A 19960-nucleotide genomic window follows, 5' to 3' on the forward strand; every position below is an offset into this window, starting at 1 on the left:
AATTTTGGTGGGGTCAACGTGGAGATAGGCGAAAGATTCATTGGGTGAAATGGGAGACTCTTACCCAATCTAAGGTTGTTGGTGGGATGGGTTTTAAAGATTTAGCTCTTTTTAACGATGCTTTGTTAGCCAAAAAAGCTTGGCGTCTCCTACACAACAAAGATTCTCTATTGTACAGAGTTTTCAAAAGTAAATTTTTCCCAAATTGTTCATTTATGGAAGCCCCGGATTCTCTAAGTGGCTCATACGCTTGGTGTAGTATTCTCAAGGGGAGGGAAGTATTGGAGAGAGGGGCTAGATGGCGTGTGGGTAACGGAGAATCTATCAAGATTTGGAGTGACCCATGGCTTCCTAGCTTAGAGCACCTAAGAATTTTGTCCCCTGTTTTAGATGGTTTACAGGAAGCAACAGTGGATTGTCTTATCAATCCTACGCCTAGAAGTTGGGATAGGGCTGCTTTACTTGGTTATTTTGCCCCTGTGGAAACTGAATTGATTTTAAAAATCCCACTCAGCCCAACCGTTGTACAGGACAAGCTCATTTGGCCACATGTTCCTAATGGTGTCTATACCGTGAGATCCGGTTATAGATTCCTTGTCCAAGAAAAGTCTGATTCACCATCATCTCCCTTCTCCTATAGTGAAAGTGCAAGTGTTTGGGGACGTATTTGGAGGCTCTCGATGCCAAACAAAGTCAAAAATTTTCTTTGGAGGGCCTGTAGGGAAGCTCTGCCATTGAAAATGAACCTAGTCCGCAGAAAAGTCATTGAAGAAGATGTTTGTAACCATTGTAACTTGAAGGCTGAGGACGGTTTCCATGCACTGTGGGACTGCTCTGCACTCTCGGCCATTTGGGAAACTGACATAATGTGGTTGTTTTGCAGGTCTAAAAGGTTCTCAAATTTCTACGAGCTCACCAGATTCGTGCTGGAGTCTGATAGGCGACCTGAGCTGTTTGCGTTGATCACGTGGACAATTTGGTTTCGCCGTAATCAACTCCGAACCAGCAACAAGGCTTTCCTGCTATCCCAAGTTGTTCCATCAGCCATGCATATGCTGCAAGAGTTCACTGATGTGTAACCAACAGCTCCAATGCAGATGGTTTCTCCTCACAGGTCTCAGCCTAAGTGGGAACCCCCTCCTCCGACGCACTTGAAGATTAATTTCGATGGTGCAGTTTTTAGAGAAACAGAGGAAGCTAGGTTGGGTGTGGTTGTTCGTGACTCTTATGGAAAGGTGCTCGCATCCTTGTCGGAGAAGATCAAGCTGCCATCCTCATCAGACGAAGTGGAAGCGCTGGCTGCTGTTCGAGCTATCACCCTTGCTAAGGACCTCAACCTACCCTCTTTTATCGTCAAGGGAGATTTAGAGGTGGTTATTTCAGCCTTAAAAAAGGAAGAGGAATCTTTTTCTTCTTTTGGTCATTTGATTTCTTCTATTAAGCATTATTTAGTTTTTTGTAATTGTTTTTCCTTTTCACATACTCGAAGGATGGGTAACTCGCTCATTCTTTAGCTAAACATGCAAGAACTATTGTTGGCTTGTCTTTGTGGATGGATGATGTCTCACCACAAGTAGCTGATGTACTTTTAGCCGATGGTGGCTGATTTTATTTTATAAAGTTGAAGTTGGTTTCTCAAAAAAAAAAAAAAAAAATAGTTACAATCTACCAAAATTTTTTTTTTAAAAAATAATAATTAAAAAAAAAACACTAATCTACCTATCTAAAAACCCTAAGCTCGGGGGCTAGGTTACGGAATGGGAATGTGTTAGACACTCATTCCGCCCAGACAGAGTCTGGTCTTCAAGACTCTAATGACCAATATACCCTCTTTTGCATGATGTGAATGACATGTTGAATATACATGACAAACACTTGACTAAAATTAATTCAAATAAATTTACCTTATGGATGTGTCCTCTTTTTAAAGAAAATTCAGATATGTTGTGTATAAAAGAAATTTTGATTTGTAAAGAAAAATCAGATCTGTTTTTACGAATAAAAAAGAATAAGATTTTTGTTAAAAGGATTAGATTTGTCTATGTGTAAAGTTTTTTTTTTTTTTTTTTTAAAGTGATTTTATTAAAAAAAATCATATCTGTTTTAATGAATAAAAAATAATAAGATTTTTGTTAAAAGGATCAGATCTGTCTTTGTGTAAAGTTAAAAAAAAAAAAAGATTTTATCAAGAAAAATCATATATGTTTTTATGAATAAAAAAATAAAAAGCTTTTTGAAAGAAGATCCACATTCATATGATGAATTTATTACGCATGCATCACATATTAAAAAAACTACAACCTAACTTTTAGTCTCTTCATTAAATTTCAAAATCTGCAATTTTGTGTCAAAGAAAACTTTTCCTAAAAAATCAGATCTATATTTAATGAAAAAACATATCAGCTTTGTGTTAAAAAAAAATCAGATCTGAAAAATACAAATCAATTTTTGGTTAAAAAAAAAAAAGATCTGAAAGATCAGATCAGTTTTTTTTTTTGGTTTAGAAAAATTAGATTTGAAAGATTAGACCAGTTTTTGGTTTTGTTAAAGAAATCTTTGATAGACGTTAGTAGACTTTGAAATTTAAGAAAGAGAACCACAATAAGTAATCATCTAAGAACATGTTGAAGAAAAATTCAAGCAAAACATGGTAATTATACATTAAGAGCACGAAATAATAAAACATGTTAAACATATTCATGCATCATCAACAAAACTAATGGAAAGGAAAAGAAAATAGAATACCTCTTGCATGAGCACGCTCTTCTAGTTGAAAGAATATTTTAGGATTCAAAGAAATTTATTCAACTCTTTGAAGCCTAAAAGACTTTACTTACAAAAAACAAATTCCTAAGGCAAAAAGCCTCCAAAATGTCTTTAACGTAAGGGGATTAAAAATCAAAAGAGAAGAGCTAGAAAAAGGGGGTTTAGAAAGTGTAAAAAAGTGTGCTGAATTTTGAGAGGCATCCTTTATTTATAGAAGTGAGAATGCTTCGAAAAATTAGCTGAATGATCAGATACAAATTGGGACGCATCCTTATCTCTAATAAATTGAAAATGGTACGGTTTATCTCAATCCAAGAGTCCTCGGGCCATGCCTCAAGTTTGTGCCAATCGGCACTTGGGAAGTGCCGATTGGCCCTCTTGGGTGCTAGACCTGCATTTGAATTTTGATTCATTTTAAACTCCTTTTTTGAGGATTTTTTAGCCAGGAATTGCACTTAGACGCATTTTTAATCCGTATTCTAAAAATTAAACCCCTTTTCTGGATATTCAAGTCTCTAAACTAATGATTATCTTGTAGATAAATATCCCAAAAAGTCTTGATTATCCATAATTTCATTGTTATCTGATTATCCACTTTATTCCCATGCAAGAAAGTCTATTTTTGTCACTAACTAAGAACCAATCACAAAATTATTTAATTAATTTTAATTGTCCAACCAATCAGAATTAATTTAAATTAATCATGCATGGTTGGTTCTACCAAAACAAAATGCATGCATACCGTGAAAACTTGATCCCATGATATCTTTCAATTCAACGGTCTGATTTGGAAATCAGGCATACCGTCATGACCGTTAGAATCTCAAGATCAATTTTATGTTATGCAATGAATGAATTAATGCATGTAATGCAACTATGATTTTTTTTTTTTTTTGGGTATATGAATGGTCATTCTAGTTATCTATCTTAATTAAATTATAGGTGCAAAATCGAATGTCTACAGTATGATGATAAAGGATAAAATTTTGAGTACATCAACTAAAGATGTAACTCATGTAAGAAATCTTAATCAAATTCAACAAAAAAGAAAAAGAAAATATATGACAAGAACAGGGTGATATAAATAATTTTGGTTAAACTATTATTATTATTATTATTATGTGGATTTAATCATTTTTACTAAAATTTCAAAATATTTATTTTTACCAATTAAAATATGTGGAGATGATAATGAAGTTACTCAAGAAAGGAACTAAAATATCTTCTCTTATTTATTTATTTATTATTATTATTTTTTTGTCATGTGGCACATTAAGATAGTTAATTTACATTAAGTAATTTTTTTTTTTAAATTTTAAAATGTCTCACAAATTATTAGTATAGTTTCAATTTTTTTTATATATAATTTTAATTAAACCGTGAATCGCACGTGCATAATACTAGTTTTATTTAAACTCTAATGAAAGAGGGGTACTAATTTTTCAGATACAATTAGTGGTAAGTTAGGGAAGCCATTAATATTTTGTTCATTAAATTTCATAAGAGGACCATATTTTTTAGGACATCCCTTTTGTAAACTTTGCGTCAGACAACATTGCTGGAGCAATAACTATGAGTAGGATTGAGAGGATATTGCACCTGATATAATAGCTCTCAATGATTGAGATTGAGAGTTGAAAAAAACAATTTTCAATTTCAACCATTGAAAAAAAAAATTGAGAAAGAGTTAAAAAGTGAGAGGGGAATGGAGTAATTGCACCCACTTGATCCTAATCCCAGTAAGTGAGGTACTAGGCAAGTGCAAGTTAGGTACTAGGCAAGTGCTTGTAATAAAAGGTACCAACTTTTCAAAAGGGCTATAGCTCTATTCGAATTGATTTTTATCAAGGTGGTGTATGGGATACACCTCGATCCATACACATTTAAATCATTGGATGGAGCCACACTCTTATGATCCTAGTGTTTCACAGGGATTAATTATAAGCTCTTAAGCACCCTCCTTTTGCAAGTCAATTTTCAAGGGTGAGTTTTCTCCATAGATTTCTAACATTTGGCATAAGAACAAACCACCACGTCAAGTAATCAAACGTAACTCATTGAATATGAGATCAAATGAGTTGTGACCTTGTAGTTGAATCCCAAAGAAGGTGACTTAAAGGTTGGATTAAAATAACTAATAGGTAAGTGGAGCCACCAAAGAAAGAAAGGACTACCACAGAGTCGGTGTTGATAAAGTGAGCTATCGTAAATGTTGGCTGCGAAGTCAAATTTATTTCATTTTTAGTTGGTGTAGGCATTGAAGTAACAATCATGTTTTAAGCCACCATTCTTCTAAACCTTTTCAACAAGCCCCCTATTCCATTCTATCCAAACATGACATATTACAGTTGCTTCATTCTAGTAACTTTTTAATACTCTTGCCTTTGATTTTTTTTCCCCTCAAAATTTTCAAATCTAGTTCAATGATTCCAGGAAAAAAAAAAAAAAACACTCTTCTTGCATATTGGATAACCACTATACAACTAAAAGTACCCTCGAATTCTGTAATACTACACAAAATATACTCGTGTAACATCTCAAAACGATAGCATGTAACTGCACAAGATGGTTACAGGATGCACCTCGGCAAATTATCATGCATATCCCAAAAATTTGAGAAGAGGGTGACCCCGACTCAAATGATGACGATTAGCATCCCTAAAGATTTAAGGAAAGCAGATCAACTGCTTGACCAACTAGTTGCACCTCCAGGCCTTAGGTGAGTTTGTACCGGTGGATTAATTTGAGCATTGATGCTACTTGGGACAAGGTCATGCATTGGCAATGGACCATGAGGGGTAGTCATCAACCCAGATGAGGTTTGGGAAACTTGAGCACACTGGGTTGAACTAAGCATGAATTGTCTAAGAGCAGCAGCATAAGCATCGCCTCTGAGGCTTCCCCTCATTCTGCCCGAGGGCTGCCAGTTATCTACTGATGCCACCGTTGTTGAGCTATCACCACACAAGACTGGCTGTGTTGTCTCATCCACTCTCCCTCTCTGCTCATTAGCTGTCCTAAACCGCCCAGAAGCCATTAAATGAGACAATGATGAACCTGTTCTAGATGGCTGGAGTTGAACTGGTACGAATGGTGCTGTTCTTGACATCTGGGCCATTGGTGGAGCAGCAGCCCTCAGCTGAGTTTGTGTGTTATTGACACCTCCTTGCTGAAACTGAACAGCTTGTTCATGAATAGATGGATGGACAATATTTTGAGGCTGGGTCATAGCTGAAGTCATCCTCAAGCAGGGAGCTCTAGATTGGTGTGGATTTTGATGCCCAAAGGAGGATATGGAAGAAATGTGATGTGCACCAAGTCCTTGAGCAGGAAAGCTGCCAGCCTGTTGGACTGCTTGACCAGAAATGTAATGGTTCCTATCAACATTCCAGTTCTGTAATTTTAAAGAAAAAAAAAAAAAAAAGGAAGAGGAGTGAAGAGGACGAAAAATGATGTCAGAAGAAAAATAATTAAATAGACGTATACACTCTTCCTCTTTGGTCAACTGATTTCCAAGATGGAATGAGGGGAAAGAAAAGGGTCTACTTAGCAGTTTCATTTATGCACATGAAAACTCTTTTCTTTAATATCTAAATCCCATTTTGAAAAGCTTAGCCCAAAAAATGATCCTTATAATTGAAATAATAGATAAAATCACATTAAATATTTTAATCTGCAAAAATCAATGTAATAGGAACACACCATAGAGCAACATATCTAATCTAGCTTACGCATCAAGTTAAGCAATATATGATGATTATATCTATTTATATGCAGATGCATCAAGCTTACTAGGAAAAAGAAAGGCTATAGCTACAAAACAAAGTAAGATCAAATAAACCTGTGTGAATGAATGATTTTGCATGAAAGACGAAGCCATGTCTGAGACTGGTATAGAATTCACAAGTGGCCTGAGTAGTTGCTTATCTCTATCATTGCCCCCACAAAATGCATAATATCCACTCATATTAGGTACCATAAAAGGAGTGCTCTGATAATTAAACGAAATGGTACCACTGGGTGTTAATGAATTTAAAGCTCTTTGTTCAAATGAAGTGGGCACCTGACCCTGGGCTGTGAGGCCCTGAGTTGAAGTTGGAGTTGAAGTTGAAGTTGAAGTTCCACCTACATTTATAGCCATAGATGGGAACCTCCCACATTCATTGTTGACAACTGGACTTCCAAAGCCAAATTGCCAAGACTGCAAGTTACTGGGTCTTAAAAGTTGGCTTTGTGGTGATGAGAGAGGTACAGGAAAACCATGCACGTGCACAGATTGTTGATTCAGAAGAGGAGATACAACATCTGTTGCAACAGGTGAAACTGCTAAAGTGCAAGATAATTGAGGATTGCCATCAGTTACATGGCCAGCCCAGGTAGAAGGGCAACCTACTGAAACATGTGGGGCAGCAGAATTGGACAAAGGAAGGTCGCATTCTTGTAGAGGCATGTGTTGCTCAGTTATATTGGTGGTAACATTACCATCTTCATTGACTGTAGTTTTTGCCAAGATATTCACTAAATGACTTCTACTTTGTCTACGTCTACGTCGAATGCTCCTTTCAAATGGTTCATCATCTCTTGTTCTTGATTGGCCTAGGTTACACAATAATTATGAGTGACGCATTATAAGAAGAAATAATTTTTTTTTTTTAAAAGGGAAATATTTTTTAAATATCATACCCCTTCTATCATTTTGCTTATTACTTGGAGCTGTGAGAACTCCATTGCTTCCAGAAGGCAATAATTGTGAATCAGGGATTGTTGTTCTTGACAAATTGTCATGAACAGTGTGGGACATGGGGCAGCAGAAACTATGTTCCTCTATTTGAATAGAACCATTTTGGTTCACTCTATCTGAAGCATTGACTTCTGAGTGCTCAAGATTTCCAGAAACAGAAGAACATGGGGGATTATCCATGAAATGTTCCCTATTCATACTTTCAGATTTACGCATGGCATTGCCAGCATTGTTCCCTTCCATGGTAAGATCATAAACTTCAGCTGGAACATATGAGATTCCATCAGAATCACTCTGCTGAGGTCTTTCTTGCTGACAACTTTGTGTCTCATGATCCGTTTGTTCAGTATGGTCCTCGTTTTCCAAGACAGCCATCCAGGATCCATCTGCCGAGATTATTACATCAACAACATTCTCCGCAACCTCTTGCAATATCTGAACGAGAAGCAAATTGGTTCACTTAAGTCATAATATTGTTGATTGAAAACATTACACACAAAAACAACTTGCCTTGGCTATATCCTGGCATATGCGTATGTCTGGGTGACATACAGACTGGTTACAATGAGGGCAATGCCATGACGGCCTTCTTGAGTTCATCTCCATGAAATTATTATAATCGAAACACTGCATTTTGCACAAAACCGGAAGGCTCAAATTTAAAGAAAGAAAAGGAATAAAGTTAACTATGAGTTTATCTAGGGGCTAAGGCATTTGCATCAATTAAATAGAAACCCAAATGACTATTTACAGATGCAAAGAGTGGAGGCCATTTTCCAAATGTTGACCATTTTGACCAATTGCACCAGTCTCCCCACACTAACCATATGAATACACAAGGAGCTTTTGGAGCTTTCAAACCTAGGGTACAAAGTAAGCAAGTATGAAGCAAGAGAGCTAGAAAAGAATATCAACATTTCCTTAGATGCATGAGGCCTCTAGATCTCCTGCTAACATGATGCGTGGTTTGAATGGCCACAACATAAAGGTTGGTCATATTGACCAAATTTGTGTAGAATAAGGAATCCCCATCAAACCTTTTTTTCTAGATTTATGTTTTACCCTAACTGACATTGTCACTTATGTTCATGCTTGGCTTTAGTCTTGATAGATGTGTGTAGATGCATAGAAAAAAAGAAAAAAAGAAAAAAAAAGGGTTCTCTAGCTGCATGTGCTTTGTGAGAGAACCTATGACGTATTTGGAATTTGGATTTTTGAGAGAATCCTTGTGCCACTATTGTAATCTCTTTTTTTTTTTTTTTACTATAACCTTCTCCCTGTCAATGACGTAGGCATATTGTCAAACCCCATGAATTCTCCTGTTCTTTGTGTGTGCTTACTTATTTATTTTGTCTCTGCTATTATTGATTAGAATCTTGGGAGTGCTATAGAACAACATGTGGTACTAGAGCAATTTTAGGATTCAATCTCTTGGTTAGGGTAAAGATGACAAGCACTAAATCTGAGATACAGAAGTTTTGTGGCAAGGGAAAATTTTGTCTTCAGCAAATGTGGATTGAAGGATCTCCTAATCCAACATGGAGTTCATAGGGCCTTACATGGTAAGGCAAAAAAAACACAAAGTTGACAAAGACTGGAAGGGATGGATGAGAACACAGACAATGAAATTTCTCTTAACCTAAGTGATGAGGTCATTCACAACATCCTAGACACACAGACAAAAGAACAAACGTGAGAGAAATTATAAGGTTTGCATATGAGAAGGAAAAAGACAAACAAGTTGTATATGAAGAAGCAATTTTATTGTTTTTTGATGAAGGAAGATACAAAATTGTTGGAGCATTTCAACGTGTATAACATGTTGAACACTAAACTAACCAAATTTTAGGGTAAATCTTGAAGAGGAAGACAAACTAACACTTCTATTAGGCTTACATCTTTTGATCATTTGGTAACTATGTTGATATATGGGGAATGGGACTTTAGAACTCAATGAGGTGATTGGTGCTTTGCTGTCACACGTAAAGGTGAAAAAGGATGGTGATGATTCTCAGGCGTATGGACTTGTTGTAAAGTCAAAGTTGAACAATCGCAATAGAAGCAAGTTAAGAGGAAGGACTCCAATAGGAAACGATACTAAAAATATTAGTGCAAAGAGTTGAAATTGCACCTAGAGGAGAGGAAGTATGAAAATAATTCCTCGGAATCAGCTAATATCACTGAAGAAAAATTAAATAACCATAAGGTTGATGCAAATTTACTTTCGGTCTCACAAGGTAATGTTGTTCCATATGAATCATGGATTTTGGATTCTATATGCTCTTACCATATTTTACTGATAAAAAAAAAAAAAAGAATGGTTTAACATGTATAGGCCTTGCAATGAAGGTATGATCCTATGAGCAATGATGCTGCAAGCCTAATCATTGGGATTAGTACTATGAAGATCAAGATGTTTGAGGGAGTTGTGAGAGTTCTTGGAGTTATCAGACATGTTCTGTATCTTAGAATGAGCTTTTTTTTTTTTACTGATCAAAAAATGGAAAGCTTAGCTTTTTTTTTTTTGGATAAATAAAAGAGCTAAGGTTTTTTTGGAATTACTAGATTATTTAGGTTAAGCCAATTCATCAAAGGGTAGAATCATGAAGATTACTGAAGGTTCTTTGGCGGTAATGAAGGGATAGAAATTAAACAAGCTATACAGATTGGTTGGAAACACAGTTGTAGGTGGAATTGCAGTTGCCACTCTTGCAAAGTTCAACATAGATGACACAAAATTATGTCGTATGCGACTTGGCTATATTGGTGAGTATGTTATGTTAGGGTTGCACAAGAGAAATTTGCTGAAAGAGTGTATGTTAGGTATTACAACTCCAAAGCTCATTCAAAATAAATGGCGATAATTGTTGCTTTTATTAGTATGACATGGATGATTGTCTTGATGTGACAGTGTGGACGAGAGCCTAGAGCCTGTGCTTTATATATTAGGATTGCAACAAAAATCTGCAATCTTCCAATTCCAGCATTGAGAACTGAAGTAACAACTAATATAGGATGATTTGATTCTCAAAAAAAAAAAGAAAAAATAAACAAAAAAAAAAAAGTATAGGATGATTCAGTTACAAAACTGTGAACCAGACCAGCAAACTTGTGCTCTCTCTCTCTAGCTCCTAACCTCCCCCCCCCGGGTGGTTCCCAGCTTTTTTCCAGCCAAAGCAATCTCATGGAGTTTTATTGGTCAACACATTGAGCAGATCAGGTTGAATTTGGGCTAGAATTTACACCTAATCAATCAAATTCAAATGATTATCATTTCATTAATTATTTAACTTATTGCTGGTGATGTTTTGATTATCACACTGCAAAAAAGAAAAACCAGTTCTAGTTGACTTTATAAAAAGAATATTCAGGTTCAGGAAGATTTTGATTATCACACTGCAAATAGAAAAAAGAAATTCTAGTTGACTTTATAAAAATAAGATTCAGGTTCAGGTTGTATCATCTTCAACCTGATCTTAAATTAAAATTAAGCCAGAAGTTTTAAACCTAACCTATTTCTGGTTGTGTCCCAGTGCACTGACAAGAACAAGATTTTTTTCTAATATTTCATGTATTGAAGCATCACCTGATAATGCTTGCAGAGATGTCCTTTCACAGGAGTCTTGATACGCTTGTGGCTGTTCAAATCAAACAAAACTGAAATCAATCAGGCAATGGTCTGTACAAGCCAATGTTAAGGCTAATTTTTCTAAGGTTTACCAAGGATAAAAGAGGTTTCAGGGTTCAGAAAATATATTTGACAAATAATCTTGTCATGAGAAAATAAACCATGTATCAAAAAGCCTCCACTTTCTACTTGATCCATAAAAATTGACATGATTTATATGATCGTCAAATTTTTTGTTTTGATCCTAATTCAATGACTTGAGGCTCATTGTCACAGAAACTGAAGAGCAGAAATAAGGAACAGTTGATGATACAAACTTATTTATGACCCAATCAATAGTACGGAACAGCACATTGAGTGCCTTATGTCAAGCAGGACATGGTGTCTCCACCAAGTAGCCCTTTCTCAATCCCCTGGATGTCATATGCAACAAAATGCAACTTTTACTTGATTTCACATAGCAGTATTAGAAGGATGATCCAGTTTATCCAGAGCAAAAAAGCAGTAGTCTTATCTAAGTGATTATCAACATTGTCATCCAAATAACAGATGGCTCCTTAAATTGAACAGCAAGCTGCTAGATGTAATCAGCTAGGGCATAGGAGATAATGTGAGTGAACAAGAGGAAATCCTAAGAAAAATCACACTACTCATGTCAAGCACTGAAAAATTCAACAAGAAATACATATATATGATACATATATAAATAATAAGTATCAAGAAACTAAAAGTCAAATCAGAGAATTTTTACGAAGGACCAAATGAATTTCAATCAGAAGTTGCTTAAAGAAATCAAACTTAAGTCAATCAGATTTGTATAGTCTTTGGTTGCTTTAGTCCAATAAAATAGTGAATTTAATTAGTTTCCACTAATATAACAATTTAACACTTTATAATTATGAAAATTAAAAACCAAATTAAACAGAACTGGTTAGTGTTGGGTTGCTTTAGTCCAATAGAATGGTGGGTTCTATTTGATATAAATTAATATAAAAAATTTAGTACTCTTTATAACTCTGAAATTAAAAAAATAAATAAATTTCAAAAATATATATTATAATGCTAAGGTGGAAAAATGTGATCTTTCAAAAGCTTACAAGGTGGAAAAGGAAGGGTTCAAAAAACCAAGAGTTTCAATTTTACAATTATTACATTATTAGATTTTATATTTTAATAACTAAGATGTAACTCAAATAATTAATTTAATGGAGAACAAGTTGATTGAAGTTTTTAGCAAAATGCAATTGAGGTTTGTGTGATGCAATCATGCAATTCTACCCAAGTTTTGACGTTGAGGAAACCCTCGGTGTATTGCTTAAGTAAAGCTAGCAAAGTGGAGGGTAAGGTCATGAGTTCAATACTCATTGAGTGAGTGTGTGATTATTAATAATAACAAAAGGCAAGAATAGTATAACGTTGTACCTTATTGGGCAATTTAATGAAACACGCGATGGCCCCTCGATTATCTCAGAATCTAATATTTTTCAATATAAGTAATATATCGTCTTAGTTTGTGTCCATACATCCAAGAAAGAAAGACAAATATAGTAATTCCAAACATCGCAAAACAAGATAACCAACAATATGGATAGTCCTTTTTCCTTTCATTTGTCTTACCAGAATCAAGTGAAGCAAGAACAGGCTGAGCATAATCTTGAAGTACTGGCATGTCAGAAGTTGATGACATCACATGCATGAAGGCTATAACAATGAGATAATTACCTATAAAATTTCAAATTCTCACTATGTTAACAGAAGATTTTCAAACAAATAGGTATGCTTGGACATGGAATCTTTTGTTCAGACATACCATTAAACTGCCCAACAGCTTGAAAAAGATTAATTCCATATTTGAGCATTGCAGTAATATTTGTTGGCAGCTGTGGTCCAGTATCCTGATCCAGGCATGGAAGACATTACACCATTAATAAAATTTACAGCATCAATCTTCGTTTTAAATAAGAGATTTGAAAGAAAACAAAAAATCACTGCAAGTTTAAGTATAACTAAACAAACCATGGAAATGTTAATTCTTCCTTGTACTCCTTGACCATTTAACAGAAAGCTACAGAAGACAAGAAATATCCTAATCAAGTTCATTCTTTGGAGTAAAATGGAGAAGATAAACCACACATACTTTGCTTGAGGTGGAGTCATAATGCAAGAAGACGTATCCATCTTATCCATTTGAGCAACAAAGAGACCCTAAAAGAAAATAAAGAAAGAAATATATTTATTTGAAAGAACAGTAGTTGAACCTTCCATGGATATATAATTAAAAATAAAAAGCAGAGAGAAAGTGTTCAGAATGTTTAACATAGGTTGATTGCATATTCCCAAATAAATATACATTTTCCCCTAAAAGAAGCAAGCATTTATATTTGACCCTGGTACAAACCACCTGGAACTATTGTCACACAGATTTATCCATTCTGAAAAAACAATGGCAAGTAATACAGAACCTAGACTATGACACAAAAGAAAATGCCACAATTAAATGTAAAGCTAAAGTAAAAGTGGATTATAACTGGAAGCCATAGAAGAAGGTAAGAAACTCATAATGAGCAGAGCATGAGCAGTGTGTTGAAATGGATATGAAAAATGGCTACAAAATAGAGGTCAAGATGCAATCTCGATAATGAATGAACAATAAAATTCTGGTTAATTCAGACAACTGGTACATCAAGAAAATACCAAAGCATAGGTTTTGATTCAAATTACAATATCCCATGTTTTTCTGGTGAGCTATGGCAGTAAGTAAAGTACATTGGATTTCATACATATTATATACAATTAATTAAGGACATGCTTACTATCTGATTTTGCATAGGAACCAACATACTCTTCAAGATATGGAAGTCAGAGAAAATGGTCCGGTACCCAGCCTACCAAAATGATTTTGGAAAAGTAGAAAGTCAGAGATTTAAAAAGAAATTTTTTAGAGTTATGAGCATGTGTGTTACTTGATATTTAGAACCTACCTTAACCTCAAGTGAATCAAGTATGTGGCCCATCTTTATACGTGGATAGAATCTGTATATGCACACACATACACGAAGAAAGAAGAATATATCAATAAATTACTAAGATCTGAAAGAATAAAATCTCAGTTCCCAGAAGAAATTCATTAGTGCCACATATCTCACTAACTATTCTGGGGAAAAAAGTCTCGTTATTTTTATTTAAGTAGACCTTGAACTTCTAGGTCCTTTTGGTTTTGTGGGGGGGGGGGGGGGGGGGGTGAAGAACCCTCATTCTTAAATAATCTTTAATTTCAAGTTAGACAATAACCATGGCTTGTGTAAGTTGGCTGATAACAATGGTGAACCAGGCTTCAGCTCATTACAACCGAATTCTATTTTAAACAGGTCCATAAATATTCAAAAAATATGTTACTTGGAATCTGCCAGACTGAGGAAGTCATTTAATTGGGCTAAAAGTCAACAAGTTCAGATAAAGAAGACAATTAGTGTAGAATTGAATTTGACTTCTCTCCTGAAAACTACAGATGTATAGTATAAGCAGATCAACATTTTGGATCCCATATAGAACTGAATTAATTTAACACTGAAGACTGTGCCAGATGAGCAAAGTATGGAGAAGTTTATACCTAGAAATGATTTTTGAAATACTGGGAGAGCATAGCTTGGTTCAATGTTAATATCCTCAGTATTACTGAAATTTTTACCTATCTAAATATGCACAAAAACATGTGTAAGTGATAGGTCCAAAAAATTAAAGCCAAAAAGAAGAAGGATCAAAAAAAGGAAGAGAACTAATCCAACCAGAAAGGACCAAAAAATAATAAAGATAAATTTTACTAACCTCCTCAGCCAAAGTAAGAAGATCAACTATATCTTCAATTTGAAACCATCCAATCATACAAGCATTCTAACTCAGACATCAATATATCAAGTCAAACGTTAGTTGGAAATTCTTTGCAAAATGGAAAAATATTTTCTAGGAATTATAGGCTTAAATGCAAATATTCTAACTCAATATATAATTTTTTACCTTGAATAATTGATGATAATTTAAAACCAAATTATCATAAGAACTCCACAGTGTTAAATTATTCAGATTCCTCTCAAACATTTTGACCTATTCTTGAACTCAGTTTCAGAACATGTCCATCAAAGATGTTTGTGCAGTAGCTTAGGGCTTTCACAAAACAAGGAGATAATCCTAGTTGACAGGTGGGTAAGGCAAGGTCCTTAACTACATGCTTTGGTTCTTGACTAAGCACTAGGAACCAATCAGACACCCAACACTGAGGCAATTGTCCTTTTGCATTAATCTTTCTACAAATTTTTTTTTTTTTTTTTTTGACAGAACCTCAAGTGAGTATTTGAATGCACCAAGAGGTTTCTCAATGTTTTATGAATAACCTATTATTTTTGTTATAACCACCAGGTACCAATGAAAACTCACATGTTCCCTCTATAGTTTCAAATCCTCTCATAACAGGATAGAATGGTAAAGTAACAGAAGTAAATAAGGATTGTTGAATATGTTGGTTCAGAAACAGGAAGATGGTGGCCCTTGTTCTTGTGAAATGTGGCTTTGTAGAAAGCTCATATTGAAAACAAGGCCAAAGGAGCCTGACACACATGGTGAGTTGATAAAAGTGCACTATGCGATTGTTTACACCACCCCCTATTTCAGAAGAACCAGGGAAAAAAATCACTGTTCTGCCAATTCCCTACAATCTAAAGTTGGACCTCTTATACTATATAAGATAAACAAGGGGGTTCAACTATTGTGATGTGAGTTGTGTAAGTGTACTTATCACTTTTGATGGTTAGGTTTTTTTTTTTTTTGAAGCAACACAAGTTGCATGCATGATTAATTAATCATCACAAAGTACCAAACTTAACAAATTTCTAGGGGTACTCAACATTTCTCTGAAGGAGCACATATATTTTTCATAACTTCACTTGGCAATGCCCTTGTTTACTTGACAATACTAAGAAAGAAATTATTATGTTACCATCAACAGTCAATCTTTAGCAATTAATTTAAGATGATAATTGCTATGAGCCACAATAGATCCGGTTAAACAATACAAGTGACTGTGTATACCTTGACCGAAATCATAAGCGTCATTGCAGCTGCTTGAAGTGAACAATCACTAATGCACTTATATACCTACATGGCATAAGATGAATTAAAGAATATAGCTCCTTCCAAAATATAATTTAAGTAGCAAAACTTGCAAACAGTTTTCATATTCACTTAATATATCTCATGATGAATTAAGAAAAAATTACAAAAAAGAAAAAAAAGAAAGCAACTGTGTGAAAATTGGAAAGATATGCATTTATGTGCATTAACATATAGGAATCTGATATACCACGATGAATCAGTCAACGAAAAGAATTAATATTATTATGACATGATGTGCAAATGCTTGTAAGATCTGCATTTGCATGCAATAAATTATAAGGGGATGGGATAGAATGGAAAAACGAAACCAATATCAGTTTAAATAAAATAAATGGTTCAAAGTACTGTGTTCAGTTTCCAGTAATGTTCATGTGATTTAAGACAAACCCATAATTTAGGGCCAGATTGATCCGATTAATTAATAGAGCTACAATTTGTTGTGAACCCTTTACCATAGGAAAACATTTAAAACCATCATTGATGTGATTGTGGGAATGTTTCTGAATCATATGGTGTTATTATGTGTGTCAGCTCTTAAAAACAAGTCTCAAAAGCTCATTTTCAAGCAAATGTGTCATAATCTCATTGAATAAAATGCAATTAAGAATAGAAATGAGTTGCCATCACAAACTCAGAAACATGCACACATGCACATAAGCAACAAGTTACCTGTTTAACCAACACAGGCAAATCCTTTGCTTTTAGCAGAACCTCCTTATTTGCAATTGCATGATCAATGCCTCTGTATTTTTGGAATCAATCATTAGTCAAGAAAGCTTAACCAAAAGCCATGTTTATAAACATATATTGAGACAATTAGCAGTTACTAGAATAAGAGAGCTAAAACCAGAATGTCATATGACATTTCCATAATATTAATGTAACCAAAAAGTGTGTATTAAATAAAACCAGAGTTCATATGCATGTGCTACAAAAACAAGTTGATAATTCCCTTGACTCTGCTTCAAGTCAAGATGCCAAGGTTCCTAGCATGGCAACCTTTTTTTTTTAAGTTTTTGTTTTGGTCACAGACACAGGCAATAACATAGGCAATAACATACAACTTCAGCATGAAACTTGACAACTATCAATTTAAGTGTAAAATTCTTGATCAAAAGATATGCAAAACATATCCAAAAATATGATCATTGACAAATATTATAATATCCAAAAATAGATTATTTTTGTCCTTTTTTTGGGGGGGGGGGGGTGGGATTCTTGAGAATGATCATTGACAAATATTATAATATCCAAAAATATATAAGTAAATCTCTTTAATAAAAACTCCTTTTATTTTCCAAAAACCAACTCTTTTACATTTTGTATTTAGAGATATAAAGATACATGAATGCATGGATATAATTTTTCGTTAAAAGAAAGAGAAATAAAATGTTCATAATATTTTCACAACACTTTTACAAAAAATCCTAAGCGACAATTTATTTCGGGTTGTTATTGGTGAGAAAAAAAAATGTAATTTTAATGGTAGGTTCAAATTAAAACCAATGACAATTAATCACCTATAATTTGTTGTGAAAATGTTATAAGTATAACTCATCTCTACAAAAAAATACTATAATTTTTAAGACTATAAGTTTGTGACATGTACTACTTTGTCATTCATTAAAAAAAAAGTCTTTAATTTAATATTGTTATTATTATATTTCTCTTATCATGAAGAGAACAATTTACATTTGGAATCCTATTGTATCTAAAAAAAACATGTTTAAAGAATAATAACAATAATTAATATAATTTAAAGGATAATTATACATGACTTATTCAAAGAAAATATTTGTTTTAAAATTTTATAGAGTAATTTTACAACTATAAACTATTTTAAAATATTTTTACAAAATATTAATGTGATCAATATTTTATTAGTTTTCCTTTAAATTTACCGTTTATATCACTTTTTCATTTATTAATATTCAGTCACAACATCAGTTTGTAAAATTTTTTATAAAATAGTTTGTATCTCTATCTTATTCAATTATATATATATATATATATATATTATAATAATAGGTTAAAGAATAAAGATATTATAAATTATTGATATATTTAGTTTGGGCCAAAAAGAGAAAAAGAGAAAATCATAATCAACTATAAAATGAGCTTAGCTTAGCTAGGAATGATATTCAAACAGGAAAAATAGGTAAGACCCAGAATTTATTTATGGGATTTGAATATGAAAAAAGCAAAAGGTGGCGAAGAAACCTGGCCAGAGAGAAGCAAAGATCGGAGAGTTCAGATGGGTCAGTGAGGTGACCAGAATGAAGTGCGTCAGCTACCTTATCTACCAAAAACGACGACGTCAAGCGAGGCTCACTTTGTGGACCACTCGTCATTTTCTGAGTCTGAAGTGTCTGTCTCTCTATCTATCTATGTTTCTTGGAGCTTAAGGTTTTTATGCTGTTGAGTTGTACTTAGGATTTAGGAATACGGAACGTTGTTGTTCGGTACGGTACTACAGTACGGGGTTTTGAGATTAACAAAAATGGTTTACTTTCCGGGTTTAATTACGGGACTCAGGGTAAGTGAGATTCAGTAAATACAGGAAGAGGGTAGGGGTGAAATTGACTTTTGACAAGTGTTTGAAAAACGATCATCATTAATCAAAGAGAACGCGCTATTTCTTGGCTTAAAAAGTGCGTGACGTTCAACTCGGTAAATTTTTTTTTTTTTTTTTTTTTTGAAAGGAACTCGGTAATTAAACTAACTGTATTATTATTATTATCTAAATATATATATATATATATAACCGAAACTTTTAGAACTCCTACATTTTTTCACGTCAGTAATATTTAAAAAAATAAAACTATTAAAAAAAATAAAACCCTAAACATTGTAACTATTTTTAACCTAATAACTATTTCTCCTGAAACTTAAAAAAAACCGTGAACTCCACCTGCTCTTCTCTGTACCTCTCTCACACACTCTCGAAACTAAAAATCTCTCTTCTCCTATGGCTATCACAATCCAGGCCATCAAGGCATGCCAGATCTTCAATAGTCGTGGCAATCCCACAGTTGAGGTTTGATTCTTAAATTCCTATGTCCCTGATCTGTGTGTTTTTGTTGATAGTGTGTTATAGACTGCTTTGTTTCGTATTGAAAATTTGTGTTTATGGCCATCATGTCCTTGATTTGTGTGTTTGTGTCGATAGTGTGTTATAGACTATTTTGTTTCATATCGAAAATTTGTGTGTCTATGACCATCATGTCCCTGATCTGTGTGTTTTTGTCGATAGTGTGTTATAGACTGTTTTGTTTCTTATCTAAAATCTGTGTGTCTATGACCATCGTACACAAGGGATTTGTTAATGATTAATTAATCAAATCTTTGTTCCTTAATCATGTAGGTCGATGTGACAAACTCAGATGGCGCTTTTTATAGAGCCTGTTCCAAGTGGTGCATCCACTGGTATGTTCCTTAATCAAATCTTCGTTTTTTTTTTTGGGTAATTAATATTAGTCTTAGATTAGTAATACTTAATCTAAGCGGTGAAATGAACTATGGAGACGATCATTTTCATTTATGTTTTTAGATCATTTTGAAAATACATGATATAGTGAAGAAATTGAGAGAGGATTTGAACATTCAGATATGTTTTGGTGTTTTGTCTCATAGACCAAACTCTATGTCCTTTTTTTTTT

General features: G+C 33.9%; 1 protein-coding gene across 1 annotated transcript; it reads right to left on the minus strand.

Annotated features, from left to right (window-relative positions):
- Positions 1-5206: 5206 nt before the first annotated feature.
- On the minus strand, positions 5207-18793 carry LOC111990179 (uncharacterized). The gene is given in 18 exon segments (XM_024021969.2): positions 5207-6160; positions 6608-7362; positions 7450-7942; positions 8018-8134; positions 11094-11145; positions 12558-12609; positions 12753-12857; positions 12946-13030; positions 13152-13200; positions 13273-13340; positions 13949-14020; positions 14117-14168; positions 14746-14770; positions 14773-14827; positions 14961-15026; positions 16218-16283; positions 16971-17043; positions 18522-18793. Coding segments are annotated over 18 exon segments (3030 nt in total). The 5' UTR covers positions 18653-18793; the 3' UTR covers positions 5207-5446.
- Between the last annotated feature and the right edge of the window lie 1167 nt (positions 18794-19960).

Source organism: Quercus suber, unplaced genomic scaffold (assembly GCF_002906115.3).
Source record: "Quercus suber isolate HL8 unplaced genomic scaffold, Cork oak 2.0 scaffold_41, whole genome shotgun sequence".
In the NCBI taxonomy this organism is placed as follows: Eukaryota; Viridiplantae; Streptophyta; class Magnoliopsida; order Fagales; family Fagaceae; genus Quercus; species Quercus suber.